The sequence below is a fragment of the Acanthaster planci genome, linkage group LG02 (genome assembly GCF_054643075.1).
Source record: "Acanthaster planci isolate LZ-2023a linkage group LG02, COTS_SCS, whole genome shotgun sequence".
In the NCBI taxonomy this organism is placed as follows: domain Eukaryota; kingdom Metazoa; phylum Echinodermata; class Asteroidea; order Valvatida; family Acanthasteridae; genus Acanthaster; species Acanthaster planci.
This window is the reverse complement of record NC_141778.1, coordinates 5,864,480-5,879,194: the sequence shown is the minus strand read 5'-3', so window position 1 is coordinate 5,879,194 and position 14,715 is coordinate 5,864,480. Positions and strand designations below refer to the sequence as shown.

The following is a 14,715-nucleotide window of genomic DNA, read 5'->3' as shown; positions in this document are numbered from 1 at the left end:
AGGTACAGCTCCAAAGATCCTTTTTTTATGAAAATATGACTACAAAAAGTAAATAACTTCAAATATACAACAGAGTTGAAACCTGAACCAAATTAAAGCTAGTAACATAAACTTCCCTCTCAATTGATATAAAGCCCATAATTGTCACACCAGCCACTATCGCTACTCACAAAAAACCAGGCGGATATAAACGTAGGGTCTCCGAGATGACCCAATCCAGGTAGGTCAATTTGGTCAGGTTCTCATAGGTGACGTCATCGCGGCTGGGTGCCAGGGTATCTATCTCAGCCACCAACTTATCCTGGATTTCAGGATTGGTGGCCAGCAGGTAAGAGGCAAATCCAAGGGTGGTGCCGGAGGTCTCGAACCCGGCCAAAAAGAAAAGCAATCCCTGGACAAACAAGATCACCAACAAAAATCACAACTGGACACATCAGGGCCGTACTTCACAACGGCCCTAAGCACATATTTTTACGCTAACAGACGCTCCACGTATTTCATAGAGATCGTAAGCAATAAGCACAGCAAAAGGCATGCTAACCTCGGTGGAAAATTTACTTAACTTAATGATGTAACAATGGAGATTTTTAAGTGCACCCATGCAGTTTTTGTGCTAAACACAGCAACCGTGAAGTGTTACCCGTGACATAAGCTTACCATTATGCAGCACTGCCAAATTGGGCCCAGGAGTTTTAAGTGAAATTCTGACAGCAAGGATATTTAACCCGAGCCAACACACAGAACCGTGACTGAGTAGCTCTTTAAACTTCACTTTAATGCGTCTCTTTACTGCCGATGCCACCTGAACGTATTGTGCTTATTGCTTTCCGATCATGCTTGGTGGAGAGTGGACCCCATCAGTTCCACAGCAAAGCCCACATGTACATGTATGTAAAACAAATGGTGACATCATCAGCACAGAGACCTGTTTCATTAGCAGGAACGCAATCAACTCTGCCTTTTTACAAGATCAGTCTGACACCCTCATTAACAAATGCACTATGTGGGTTTTCAAATGAAGCTCAGCGATGTGTGGCTCAAAATGGCTGGGTTGGAATCACATATGATGTAGGTAGCAATTTATTCTATTTCTTCCACAGCCAAAGCTGAGTAGACCGATGTATGTCCTCAAGAAGATCACACACACACAGATACAGCTTATCTAACACCACGGCAGTCAACAATTGCTTCATTTGTTAAAGCCCAGGCAGATTGGAACTTGTTCATCAAGAACCAAATCAAATCACTGTGACTGCTTAATTTGTACATACACATCAGAAGCCAATTGGCTGGATATTTAGTTTTTGAGAAGTTTGTTACAGAGTACCAAAGTGTGACTTCTCTTGAACCAGGAAATGCAGTGCAAATGAATGGAGTACATGTATGCGTGCAAGTTGGTTCACACACTGGTTGTCCATTTCATACATGACTGTGCATGTGATGTATTCCTTTCCATCGTCGATAATGCCTTTTAATCTACATGTGGGCACCTGTGACTTGATCTCATCCGCGGTGAGCGTTTTCTTGCTCATCTTGGCTCGATGTTCTTCTTCCTGTTTCTCTTCCTCGGTGGCCTCTGCTTTGTCATCCTCCGTCCTCTCTTGGGCATCTAGCATCAGCTGCAGAAAGTCCACCCGCTGAAATTGACAACAGCGACATGCAATCTATTATTTCTTCTTCCTTCCGGAGATATTACAACTGCATGGGATTGTGGTAAAAAGCCCAGGAACTTTTTCCCTGGAGTGGCATGGCGCGTACCAACAATCCAATCCAAGCTCCAAGTTGACCACGACAGAACACTCCATCTCCCCTTCAAAAAAGTTTATTCACCTTGAAATTTAGGGACCCTCCACCATATGGACATACAAATATGCAAAAGTGGTTCCATATCAGTACTCATACAACTTGTGGCCATTCATTAGCTTTTAGAAGATTAATGGAGCTTAGACTACATGACAGATGGCATGAGCATTGGTGCTACTGGGTGGAATAAGGTGTGCTGCAGTGCATTACCTTGACAGTTCCAGCTCTTTTGAGTTCTACAGCGTGATCTAACACATCCTCAAAGAACTTCAGTGTTTTCCGGTTAAATGTGGTCAGGTTGAAAAAGTTCACAACAGGAGACAGGATAGGGGCCAGCACTAGGGGGAAGCAAAATGTAAGGCTTTCCAGTAGATTGGATCTAAATCCTAATTGGGCAATCCTCCTAATCCAGTAACTGTTTTCATCTGTTTCTCATTCAACTAGAAAAGTGACGGGAGGAAAAACTTTGTACCTCCAAGTTCAAGTTGGCAGTGTTCTACTTAGACTTCCCCTCAAGCCACTTGTTGCCAGTGTTCCCATGTTTAAAATGCAAAGTATCACACTCATCTTGTGTCTATCTATGTCATTTGTGATCAGTCAGTGGGAAAGGCCGGAGTGCATGTGCTTTTCACAAATCCCAAATTGGAAGCTAGTACACGATCATCATGCACAACCCAGCATGTATGGGGCATGATGTATGCGCTGAAGTACAAATTAGAAAATCTGTCTAATAAGCCAGTTCCATGTTTCAACAACACAAATTCATAGTAAAACACATCATATGCATATGTCATTCAAGAACACCAGAATATGTCAAGCCTACCAAAGTAGTGTTCAAAGGTGGACTCAACTCACAAATTTGAGATAGAATGGTGTCACGGGTGCCCTAATCCACTGACCTTTCCTTTTTGAAATACACGACTGGCTCATTGAAGTGAAGCATTGCATATGTATAGGGTCTCACAATCAGTGTTTCTATGGATATGCCAGATTTCATGATTAACCCACACTGGACAGGTGAGGTCCTAGGCTGTAAGATGTTGAAAGTAGTTTTGCCAGGCGTCAACAAAAACATTACCTTTAGGCTTCATTTGTACCTTCATTTCACCCAAATACATTTACATGTACCAGACAAGGTTTCAGCAAGTATAAATGAATGCAACAGGATCCAACAAAACAAGTCTTACAGTGTACTGTCACTTATCAAATGTTCATGTGATTTTGAAAATTACCAGTATCAGTTTACTGTGATGTCAAATCAGTGCAGGCATTACTGAGACAAAACTATTTCATTAATATTTTTCTAAGAGGCCTACAATAGTTAAAAAGTAGTTCTCAAGACTTATACCGCATTTTGACAGGTTCGTTGGTTGGGTTGCAAATTATTTGCAGAAGTGCCACCATCCTGTTGATTGTTAACATATTTTCCCTAAAGAATTCTTTGATCAGTTTTGTTCCTGAGCAAGTCAGGGTCCCTCCTTCAAACAAAAGGAAAATAAAGTTAGCTTGTACTGAAAGTGGTTGCTACTTCCATCATTTTTCCAGCGTTTTTGGGCAACGATCTACCGACAAGGAAGAACTTACTCTTTACTAAAAATGCTATGCTGAACCTGAACTTGATTACGTCTCTGGCATTATGGAGGAAGGGATCATCAGAATTTTCCTGGGAGTTGAGGGTCAACCCAAATGCAGTGTTGCCAATGGCATCTATCAGGAAGCCACTGTAGACCCTGGTGAAGAAACAGAAGAAAAGGGAGTCAGGATGTTACCAGCAAGAAAAGTACAACACAGAAGTACTAGAGGAATTTCATAGGCATGTGCATACCTTTCTGAACGAAGACAAATTGAGAGGAAACATTTTCATTTGGTGGAAAGATTGTGAACTGCACGAGCATGAAAAGTGAGGTTGGAATTAATTTCAAATAGAAATACGCGCAAAAATATTCTGGTTTTTAGTTTGGCAAAGAAGAGATATCGCTATTAAAAACTGGGGAGAATCTATGGTTGGGGTGTTGCGTGATGAAGATCTATTGAGCTTTATTTCAGTACTTAATACAATTAGCCTCCTTCAATGACGTATAGCAAGCCTAACAGATTATTTCCTACATCTACATGAACCGCTGAAAACTTTCAATAATTGTATAAAACAGTATCATTTGATTGGTTGGTAGTTGGTCATATGTCATTGAATTATTAATCCCATAACAACGCATGGCTGCACCACAAAAGTGACATTCTGCTGCACCAGTAAATGGATCAGGTGAATTTTCACTGATCTGATGGACAGTCATATGTGGAGCTAAAAGAAATTTCATAATAAATAAATTCTAAATCCATACCGTAGATGATGTATGGATTTACTAAGTAGGGACTTATTTGGGTGATGCAGGGTTTTTGTCTGAATTATTCTTGGCTTGCATGTGAAAACATTAAATGTTTGGCAACAGACAGATTGTTCCATTTTCCATCTCATGCAATACCATTTAAGCATTCACTACATGTACATGTACACAGTGCCATGCACACCATCTCGTACTTGTATTTCACTGCAACCAGTATATATGATAAAAAATTAAACTTGAACTCTGCCTTGAGTAAATCAGTGAATTTGATTTCAATGTATTCCAACGGATTTTCTATGTTAATTTAACACTGAAATACTTGGCATCATATATGTACACGAGACATGCTAGAAAGTTGAGATGTTACTTACTCCTTGAATTCTAACCCCTTGCCTTCTTGATTTAATCTGGTCACTTTCCGTATCATTGGATCCAGACAATCATTGATGATTGGTGCCATCTGTTAAATAAGAGATAGTGGGACAAATAAACATGAATTTTGACTGACATGGGTTTGTTTTCCAAAACCAGAATTAGTTTTTGTATAAATTGATTAAATACAGTGTACATGGAGTCCCCGAGATCATACTTGCATTCACTTGTCCTGTTTCCAGAAACACTTGTAAATTTACTTTCAGTGAACAATTCTCCCTTGAAGCCCAGGGAAGGTATGAAGAATTGTCCAGTATCAGAGGTGGGAGGTAAACCCAACAGAAATTTCTGGGGAGTCCTCAGAAATAGGTGGGGACTAGCAGAGACCCTAATCTTCATGTCAGCCTGGATGGGATTCGAACCTAAGTCATTTGAGGTGGAAGGCAAGGAATTACAAGTACACCACTGCACCGGACCGCCCAAAGATGAGTAGGAAGTCTACTAACATGGGACCCTCAACCAAAACTGTAGGAATGGTGCAAAGGTCGTGACTCACCAGCTTCATCTTGGATCCGCTGAATGTTGGACTGAGAATCCCTCGGACGTCCTTCCAATGACTGTCTCTCAAAGTAGGTAAGGATTTATGAAACGGTTTGCTGTCAACGGTTATAGGCTATTGGGAGATAAAAATCAGGTCACTACAAGACTCCATTAATGGCCAACTTGTCAGCAATGAATAAAATGCGTCCCCCAAAAAAGCATTAAAATGGTTGACAATCTCCATGCACAAGTAACCCCATCCCCTCATCCGTTATGAAGAGAAAAACGTAGGCTGATGGAAACTTGAACGATACCGGTAGACCCACTATGCATGGCATACGCATGTACATTACCTGTGCATAAGCCATTGTGGAGATTCCACATTATATCACTTGTCACACCCTGCTTTCTCCATGCAAAACCATGTACATGTGCTCGGACCAAAAGATCACGGAGGATACATGCTTCCATCATGTCTTTCAACTTTGCCGAATGCAATCGTGAGGCAATTTTTTGTTTATTGTTGACACTAACATCTGATAATTGATAAGAACCGGTACTTTCAAGCAATTCACTGCAAAGCAGGTGAAAAAAAGCAAACATCGCCAGAACACATCTCTGTGTGCTTTTAGTAAATCAGAGGATTCTCTTTTTTCACTGGTAGAGGAAACTTGTCCTGAAGGTTATATCTTCAGATAAAAAAGAAGACATTTTGATATTGGTTGTGTTACAAAAATTCGCACATTAATGACTAATTAACCATAATGGCATGACACAAGCAAATACAGACCTTGAGATTGACAAAGCTGGAAAAGTCCTTGATGCACAGTTGTTGGACCCACTCAACATCACCAATTACCACAGTGGGGATTGCTCCCATATAACACCTGTAAGAGATGATCATTGTGTGAAGTCACTGGCTTTTTTGATGTCTATAAGCTCTTCAAAATTTAACCACAGTCAAAACCAACACCTTTGATGCCCAAAACAAGGCCTTATTTGCTCAGCAAATGAGTTGTGTGCTGTATCAGCACACATGGTTGCTGTATTTTGAACAAAACACAATTTGCAGCCAGAGAAGATTTTAGACAAACTGACTACACGTACATGTAAGTCATGTATGTATGTGGAAGCACTAACAAAAAGTAAAATTCAGACTATTCTCTAACATCGCAGCTTCAACTGTAACAACTTTCTTGGAAAAATAAAATTATGTAGAATTTTGCCAAATTTGAGTTGTTTTTTTTAGTGGATCCATACTTTTGAAAATAAAGTCATTTGGTTTTAAATCAAACCAACACTGTTGAGAGTGGAAATTGAAGCCCCGTTATGGAAAGACAGAATTGAACGTACATGCAACATATGTACATGGACACTTTAATCAACTGATTTGAGAAAAACTTGGAAGCCTAAAAAAAAAAAAAAAACTACATTGCATTTGACAGGAGAATTTGTTGACTTCTTACCCGGCTACCTTTCCATACTTCTCAATGATATCACCATAAAAGCCCCGTATTCCCTGAAAATAAAACGGAGTTGGACAGTTTCTGATGATGTCCGACGGAAATTGCCATCAATGACAGTCGTGACAGTCCGATCAAAGGGAGGACACAAATATCGAAAATAGCTGGAGATTTTCAAGAGGTTTTGACTTCTATACAACCGCATTACAACACATGGTACTATCTACTAACATACGAGTATCCCAGGCAATTTTGCAGTATGTGAACTTTTTTAACCTTTAACTCCTCCAAGACGTCCTGGTTATTACTCTTGACAATTCTCCAGCAGAATTAAATCAAAATTACAATTTTATCAATGAGCAGAAAATCAAATTATGACAATAGTTCAATTGTACTCTAATGTACGTATAATAATGAGAAGAAACTGAGCTGTTTTCACATTCTTCCTGCCATATACAAAAGTAATGGGAATGACTGCATTCAAAAGGTTGCTCACTGCAGGTGTACATGAACATGTGTAGATAGTCCAGGTACATGTGTACATGTGTACATACACTGGGGTTGATAAGCGGGCGCGCACCAGCGCTTTTGCATCCAAAGGTGGGGGGGTCGTCAAACCCAAAAGTAGAACTTTTGGCACTGTGAACACATATTTTATACAAAGGCCTATCATAATGCGCTTTGGAGCACAACATCGAACAAGTTCCATTTTTGTTGATAACTGAAGGATGCATGTAAGACTTGTACAGGCTCTCTCTACTTCAGTTTTCAATATTCACGGCGTGTCGTAAATTACCCTGCTACATGAATTTGCTCGTCATCCAGCACCCCGAATCAGGTGCTTGGTGACAAGCAAATGATGCAAACATTATTATTAAAAAAATCTCAGAAAATCCCACAAAAATTTATAGGTTCTAAAAAATGATAAATTCTAGTAAATTATTGTTATCTCCACTCAATTGACTAAAAATTGTAACAAAATCTTTTGGGGTGCATTTCATTTGGCACTTTGGAAAAAAATTGGAAAATTGGGCCAAATAAAATGTCATCGGAGCTTGGTAAATGGATACCCGGTATATGAAATTGACATTTATGAACAAGAAAATTTGGAGTTTGATTAAATTTCACCTTTTGTGAAATTGGAGGTAAAATATTGCTCCACAAACAAACATAAAATTCCAAGTGCCTGATGTTAGGGTCCGCGCAACTTTCGGGTACATATTCTTCAATTGTAACATGAAGCAGCATGAGAACAAGCATTGTCATTAAACCTAAATTTTCTCAAGTCTTCAAAATTACCAATTTTGCCGGGCTATATTAATGTCCTTGCTGGGTGGCCTAACCCCACAAATATACTTATTTAACCTTACACAAGAATGACCTGCTATCCAAACGCAAGGGGGGATATCTGTTACCAAACGGTGAACTATATGCCTTAGGGGCTGTTCGTTTGGTGGAAGTTTACCACCGCTCTGTGATTAAGTAATTGATTCCAGTGTCAATAAAGGTTACAATAAATGTCAATACAAGTGATACAGGACTGGACTAAATCTCACAGTGACCAGTGATTTCTAAGGCAATTATATGATTGGTTTATTCAATGTCAGTGCTTCAGTTATCCTTTATATATAAAAGCAATTAATTATGTACAAAATGATCCTCACGGGTAGGTGGTCTTACGTGGTGAACTGCACCATGAACGTGATTAGTTCAACTTATCCTCACCCTACACCAGGGTAACCCTAACAATAACCAGGTAACCCTCACCGTGATCAGGGTAACCCTCACAATAAACAGGTAACCCTCACCGTGATCAGGGTAGCCCTCACAATAAACAGGTAACCCTCACCGTGATCAGGGTAACCCTCACAATAAATAGGTAACCCTCACAGTGATCAGGGTAACCCTCACAATAAACAGGTAATCCTCACCGTGATCAGGGTAACCCTCACAATAAACAGGTAACCCTCACTGTGATCAGGGTAACCCTCACAATAAACAGGTAACCCTCACCGTGATCAGGGTAGCCCTCACAATAAACAGGTAACCCTCACCGTGATCAGGGTAACCCTCACAATAAATAGGTAACCCTCACAGTGATCAGGGTAACCCTCACAATAAACAGGTAACCCTCACCGTGATCAGGGTAACCCTCACAATAAACAGGTAACCCTCACAGTGATCAGGGTAACCCTCACAATAAACAGGTGACCCTCACAGTGATCAGGGTACCCCTTACAATAAACAGGTGACCCTCACAGTGATCAGGGTAACCCTCACAATAAACAGGTGACCCTCACAGTGATCAGGGTATCCCTCAAGTCTAAATAAATAATCTACCAATGGCTGATAACTAGTGAGTCTTGACAACACAAGCAACGACAATCCTACAAAATCCGACAAAATTACAAACATATGCATGGATAATAGAAAAGGGCATCAATGCAAAATCCTATAAAAAATATTCCAAATGACAAAAGTAAATTTAATGTTAGATATTTTTTCTTTCTGCTTCCTGGTCACTGCGATAGGTTGTAGTTACTTCCAAAGAAAACACTACAAATATTGTTACGATATTACTGGCCCCACTTGTCCAGCTAAGCTGCAGGCAGTAATCAGGCATTTTTGGAATGTTTACTATTGTTCATCTGACCGGGCGGCGATGATCATTGAGCGCTTTGATGTGCCAGAGTTGTAACTCCTTCTGTGTCCTTCTTCCATGGTCTGACAAACCATGATTAGTGCCGGGTAGCCAGTAAAAAAGCAAGAGGTCGGGTGCCAAAATTAGTGCCAGGCTGTTACTGGTTCCGTCGTTTTTATATGTTTTCCTACTTAAATTTGCATTTTTTTGAAAAGAATCTTCAGTTATTTTCACAAGTTCCCTTTGCATTTCGCTGTCGTGAAAATACATGCACAAAGCTCAATCCATTAAAGCAAAGCTGCACTGGTTCCCACTGCACCGCACCAACACCAGAGAATGTATGATGGAAATGTGCCAACCAGTCTATACAGGTACGTCCCAGTAGATTACGCTACATCAGCCGTACATGCACGCAACCCTACAGCTGCAGAACTACATGTATTATGACTCTACCTAAAATAGCTCCAGGTTCAGTGACACAGCTCCCAAAAACCCCTGAAATTTGAAAGGTCTGAGCTGTTTTTAGCTTTTGGGCAAAAAAGCTTGATGTCAACCCCTGTATACATGTACGTACGCAAATAAAATGTATGCTTCATGATTATACCCCATATGTGGGATACATGTATACATGAACTGTAACAGTGAAACAAACCGATAAAAATGATGGATCCCCCAACGAGCAGCCTACTATGTACAATGTACAGGAGTGGTATTGTTTTAACCTCAAAGAATGCAATTTAACACAATTCTCACACTGGCAGAGCTAACAAAAAAATGTGCACTTACATCTTTGTGGAATATCATGTCTAGCAGGTTACCAACGAAGGGCTTAGGTTTTGGCCCTGCAATACCATTACATGCCAGGTACTGACGACGCCTGGAGTAGTCATATCTGTAAAAGAACAAAAAGGGCATGCATCATGGTGAAAGAGCGGGTTAGTGGGTAGACCTCAATATGTAAGTTATATAAGACTACGTGTATAAATGTACACAAACTTGCAGTGAGGTACATGGGGCACCCCTACCAGAACTTGCATATACACCACAAGGGACGGTGAGTGGCGACGAGAGGGTCAGTACAGATGCATGTACAGGCCCTCCATGTACAATCAACTTTCACTACAACAAAGTTCAAGGGACCAGTAATAATAATAACTTTGTTATGAAAGGAGTGGAAAAGAAAACACAAAAGCTCAAGAAATTGGGATTCTCAGAATTTGCACCTTATAAAATTGTGTAATAACAGGGTTCTTAAACTCGAGACTATACTTCCGAAAGGCTGAGGGAAAGCACACTCATGGGCCCAATTAGGGGGTCATATGTTGATGCTAGTGACCAAATTACAGGTAGTATCACGTGTATGCCACTCCATTGTACATCGCACCTTTGTCCAAAATATAAAATGGGACCTGTTTTTACAATCACCTCCTTTTATGGCTAAATGCAAGTATATAACCACTCAGCCAGGGAATATACACTGCTTTATACATGTATGTGTGTATATAGTACCAACGTGGTAGCTGGGTCGATCCCTTCTTAATCTAGCATCGTCTTATAACTTTTACAAATGAGACTAGAGCCCCGGCCATCTACCCTATTTTTTGGTGTGTGTCAATGTTATATAACATAATTTTTTGGCCTAAGCTGATGTCCATACACTTTCCAAGGAGCAATTTCATCGCCGGATTGACATGAGATGATTTCTGACACCTATCACCTGATGGAATGTTTAGTAAACAACCTACACAAAGAAGAGAGAGATAGCTGTAATGATGAGAGTCCATGTTGACGCTGCAAAGAGAGGCGGCTGCCATCCTTCCTCAGATACAGATCTAGACACGCCCTCGTTCTCCATTGTACTTGGACTGCTCACTCAAATCCAGTGGCAATGTTTGACAAGTACTGGTAAACTGCACTGAATGATTAAAAAGACACAAATATTACATGTACACAGTTAGACTCACAGATGCCAATGCCAATGTACCTGTGTGGTGTAAGGCCAATGGACCTACATGTATAAAATGAAACAACGTCTAGCTGTGTTAACAGTTAACAGTACAATTTTCTATGGTTTTCTATGACTCCCATGGGAAAGTACACATGGTGAAAAACTGTTAAATATCGACAGACTCTGTAACCTCATGTTTCAAAAAACTAAAAGGTAAACTAACCATTTTTCATCAAGATACAATGTACATTTCCTCATTTCTGATTAATAATTTCATGAGGATATGAACATAATTGGAAAATAAGTTCTTTGAATTATATATATAACGATTTTGCCCGTACCCAACGTATGTTAATAAGCACTGTATGCTCAGTGCTGTCTGAGAGCTTGCGAAAAAACCTCACAAGCTTACTCGGGTGGGACTCGAACCCACGACCTCCTGCTTACTAGTGCAGATGTCTTAACCACTCGACCACCGAGCTTACCGGGGTCGGCTGGCCGGTCCGAGTCAAATGAAGCAGCGGGTACCGCGAACTATTTTCAAGATGTATTTTTCCGTTGGGGAGATGTTAATTATATATATAACGGTTTTGCCCGTACCCAACGTATGTTAATAAGCACTGTATGCTCAGTGCTGTCTGAGAGCTTGCGAAAAAACCTCACAAGCTTACTCGGGTGGGACTCGAACCCACGACCTCCTGCTTACTAGTGCAGATGTCTTAACCACTCGACCACCGAGCTTACCGGGGTCGGCTGGCCGGTCCGAGTCAAATGAAGCAGCGGGTACCGCAAACTATTTTCAAGATGTATTTTTGCGTTGGGGAGATGTTAATTATATATATAACGGTTTTGAATTCGTTCTTTGAATTGTTGATAAATTATGCATGCAGTGGCATTAAGCATATACATGTTTTTTCAAAAGCTTAGTATACTTTTAGGAGATATATACATGTATAACATTTTAAGATTTGACATGGAACATTCCATAGAGTGTCTGCGCCTTTATTTAAATATCTTGGATTACCATTTACTTAATCAAATGGTATTTAGCCGGCTACAATCAGACAGCACCTACTTTGATGTGTGTGAAGGGCTTTAATTACTAGATTTGAACTAGGGTCTTTTTATTTGCCCCAAAACAGTAAAAATGTTCTTCTTTTATTTTTAACTTGACAATGATTGACTCAAACATTTAATTACATGGTATTTTCTGATTCATGGCTCTGGAGGACTATTTTTTTGAGGAAAAAAGTCTGAAACTGTAAAATGGTCAGCTTCTCACCTTCTGAATACATGCGCGAAGTCACAATGACTAAATTGGCACATAATCAGACGGCTATTTGTCATGGTGAGAATAGTTAAATCCCCAAAAAACAGTTCCATGTACATTTACTGCACATGTGTCCAACAAAATATTGTTTAATTGCCAGCGACAGTGAAATGCAATTAGGGCTACATCATGTAAATGTCAAGGGGATGCAGGTGGTAGGCAGTAGGAAGTCAGTTACAATTCCTTGTTTGAAGTTCAACATTCAGTGTTGAAAAAGTAACCGCTTAATATTCAACGTTCAATAAATGGCTGTTTTACATTCAGCAAGCCGCGCTCATCAGGATGCACATCCCTAGAAACAATGGAAAGCAAAAGGGACAAAAAGCAAACTGCCCCACCTACATATGTACATTTCCAGGGCTTGTTTGACTCTGAAAAATCATGCCGGGGTTGCAAGGAGTAATCATCGCATTGATCGATTGAGAACAAAATTCGTGACCTACTGAAGCTAAATGAAGAATGATCCCCCAAACCTTGTTTTGAGTTATCGGCGACTGAAGTGGGTTATACGTAAAAATCGTCTCAAAATATATTTTCTGCTTTTAAGATATTTAGGTACACATGGTACATGTACTGTTATTAGACTGTACTGTAGTTAGTGGTTAGGTGTCAAAGATTTGCCATTGTGCAAGAAAATCAAACAAAGGTCATAAAAAGCAAAATTTCTGAAGTCAGTTTGTTTCAATCGTTTCTAAAATTTATAGTGTTTACCTTTTACATCATGACGAAATTTTGTCCGTATTCTGAGCCCTTTCTTAGGGCAGTTCGCCTGTTGCAGTTTGGTTCTGTTGAAGGGGCTTTCCCTATAGAGCCTATTTATAGTCGTGACATCATTACATTGAAAGTTGTGTCTCGTTCGCGACCTATGCCTATGTAAATAAAAGGAAGCTACATGATTGGATCCCCACACAACTACAGTTACTGGATACACCATGAAAACTGCGTAGGCAAACTCAAGCAGGTTGATAGTACGGTCTCCTGTTAATATTCTTCGCATGCAGTCAGCATTATTTACTTGAATATAAAGGTACATGTGTACATGTACACTGGACGGTAGCCCCGCGACAATCGCGATCGACCGCGGCCGGCTGCTTCAATTTCAGCGCGTGCCGGCGCCGCAATTAAGATAAGGTAGTGCCTTTCATATTTTTCGCGCGCTGTGCATGCATGCTGGGGTGGATGAACAGTACAGAAAGAGGAATTAGTTTCGTCAAAGAAATTGTAGGATTGTGTAAAATTTGTCTTGGGTCACGTACTGTCCGTTTGAAAAAAGGCTGGTCGCTGTCTTTATGAACGTTCACTCAGTTTCCGAGGTTGATTCTGATAATTAAAGCCTCTCATCCTACCTCCATGCCCTACTGAACTTATGAGAGTAAATACGAATTGATGGACCCATGAGGTGGACCTAAGGGACTACGGCTACGTGTATTAATTTGGCCCAGCACCTAGCTGATGAACACAATTTCAAACGGGTCTTCTTTCTGTAGAATACTGTTTCAACGATGTGCTTTGATGATACGAGGTTGAAGTCCGAGTAACTTTGGACAACTCGGACCTTTGATTGCCTTTTTCATTTGGACATAGGTGGGTGATAATAGTCTTTCTCCTACACTAGGCCGATTAGATGTCATTAAAAACAGTTTATACATTGTTTTACTCAGAATCAAGAGCCGTGAAATTCACTTCCAAAATGGTCCTCTCAGTGTCTTGGGCCCGTTTCAAACGTCATGCTTATGTAGGCGGCGACCGGGGTTGGCAATTTCCCCACCCACCCTTTTATTATCTTTCTTTTACAAAGAATGGAGGTATAAGAAAGTCCTCAGTATATTTATTTTATACCCACACAAAACATCACACTGAAATAAAGCAAGATTGTGCTTTTCTCGGCATTAAATGAACCTGATGCAAAATTCCCTTTTGAATTTGACACCCACCCAGCCCCCCTGACACCAACCAAGACACACAGCTGACGCCCGGCTGCCGACAACAGTTCTGAGTATCTGTTGGACAATTTTTTCCAATAGAAATCACAGATTTTCACTTACATACACAGGTACTCCGGTTTCCTCCTGCCTCTAAAACTGGACCTTCTTCCAAACTCCGTAATGATGTGATGCTGATTAATAAAGTACGTGTATGAATAAACGTTTATAGTTATTGGTGAAAATAGCCCGAGCTGCTAAAAGCGCCATTGAAACAACAACAAAAATTAGTCACTTTGTCAAAGGTTTGTCTTGAAACAAGTTGTTCAACCCGCCACCTCCCCCAAATCAAGG

At 40.3% G+C, this 14,715-nt stretch overlaps 1 protein-coding gene across 3 annotated transcripts in view; it reads right to left on the bottom strand.

Moving 5' to 3' along the window:
* LOC110986196 (cytochrome P450 3A41-like) overlaps positions 1-13,280 on the bottom strand; it is a 32,452-nt gene extending 19,172 nt beyond the window's left edge. The window contains exons 1-11 of one of the 3 annotated variants that reach the window (XM_087133277.1): positions 13,151-13,280; positions 10,907-11,076; positions 9,948-10,053; positions 6,524-6,576; positions 5,848-5,944; positions 5,074-5,190; positions 4,517-4,605; positions 3,388-3,533; positions 2,014-2,141; positions 1,491-1,637; positions 171-391 (exon numbers count right to left, since the gene is read on the bottom strand). In XM_087133277.1, the coding sequence (XP_086989403.1) occupies positions 171-391; positions 1,491-1,637; positions 2,014-2,141; positions 3,388-3,533; positions 4,517-4,605; positions 5,074-5,190; positions 5,848-5,944; positions 6,524-6,576; positions 9,948-10,053; positions 10,907-11,016 (1,214 nt within the window). In that variant the 5' untranslated portion in view covers positions 11,017-11,076; positions 13,151-13,280. Of the gene's footprint in view, positions 1-170; positions 392-1,490; positions 1,638-2,013; positions 2,142-3,387; positions 3,534-4,516; positions 4,606-5,073; positions 5,191-5,847; positions 5,945-6,523; positions 6,605-9,947; positions 10,054-10,906; positions 11,077-13,150 lie in introns of those variants that run through there. The other 2 variants (XM_087133278.1, XM_087133279.1) reach the window with 2 other exon arrangements.
* Positions 13,281-14,715: the final 1,435 nt, after the last annotated feature.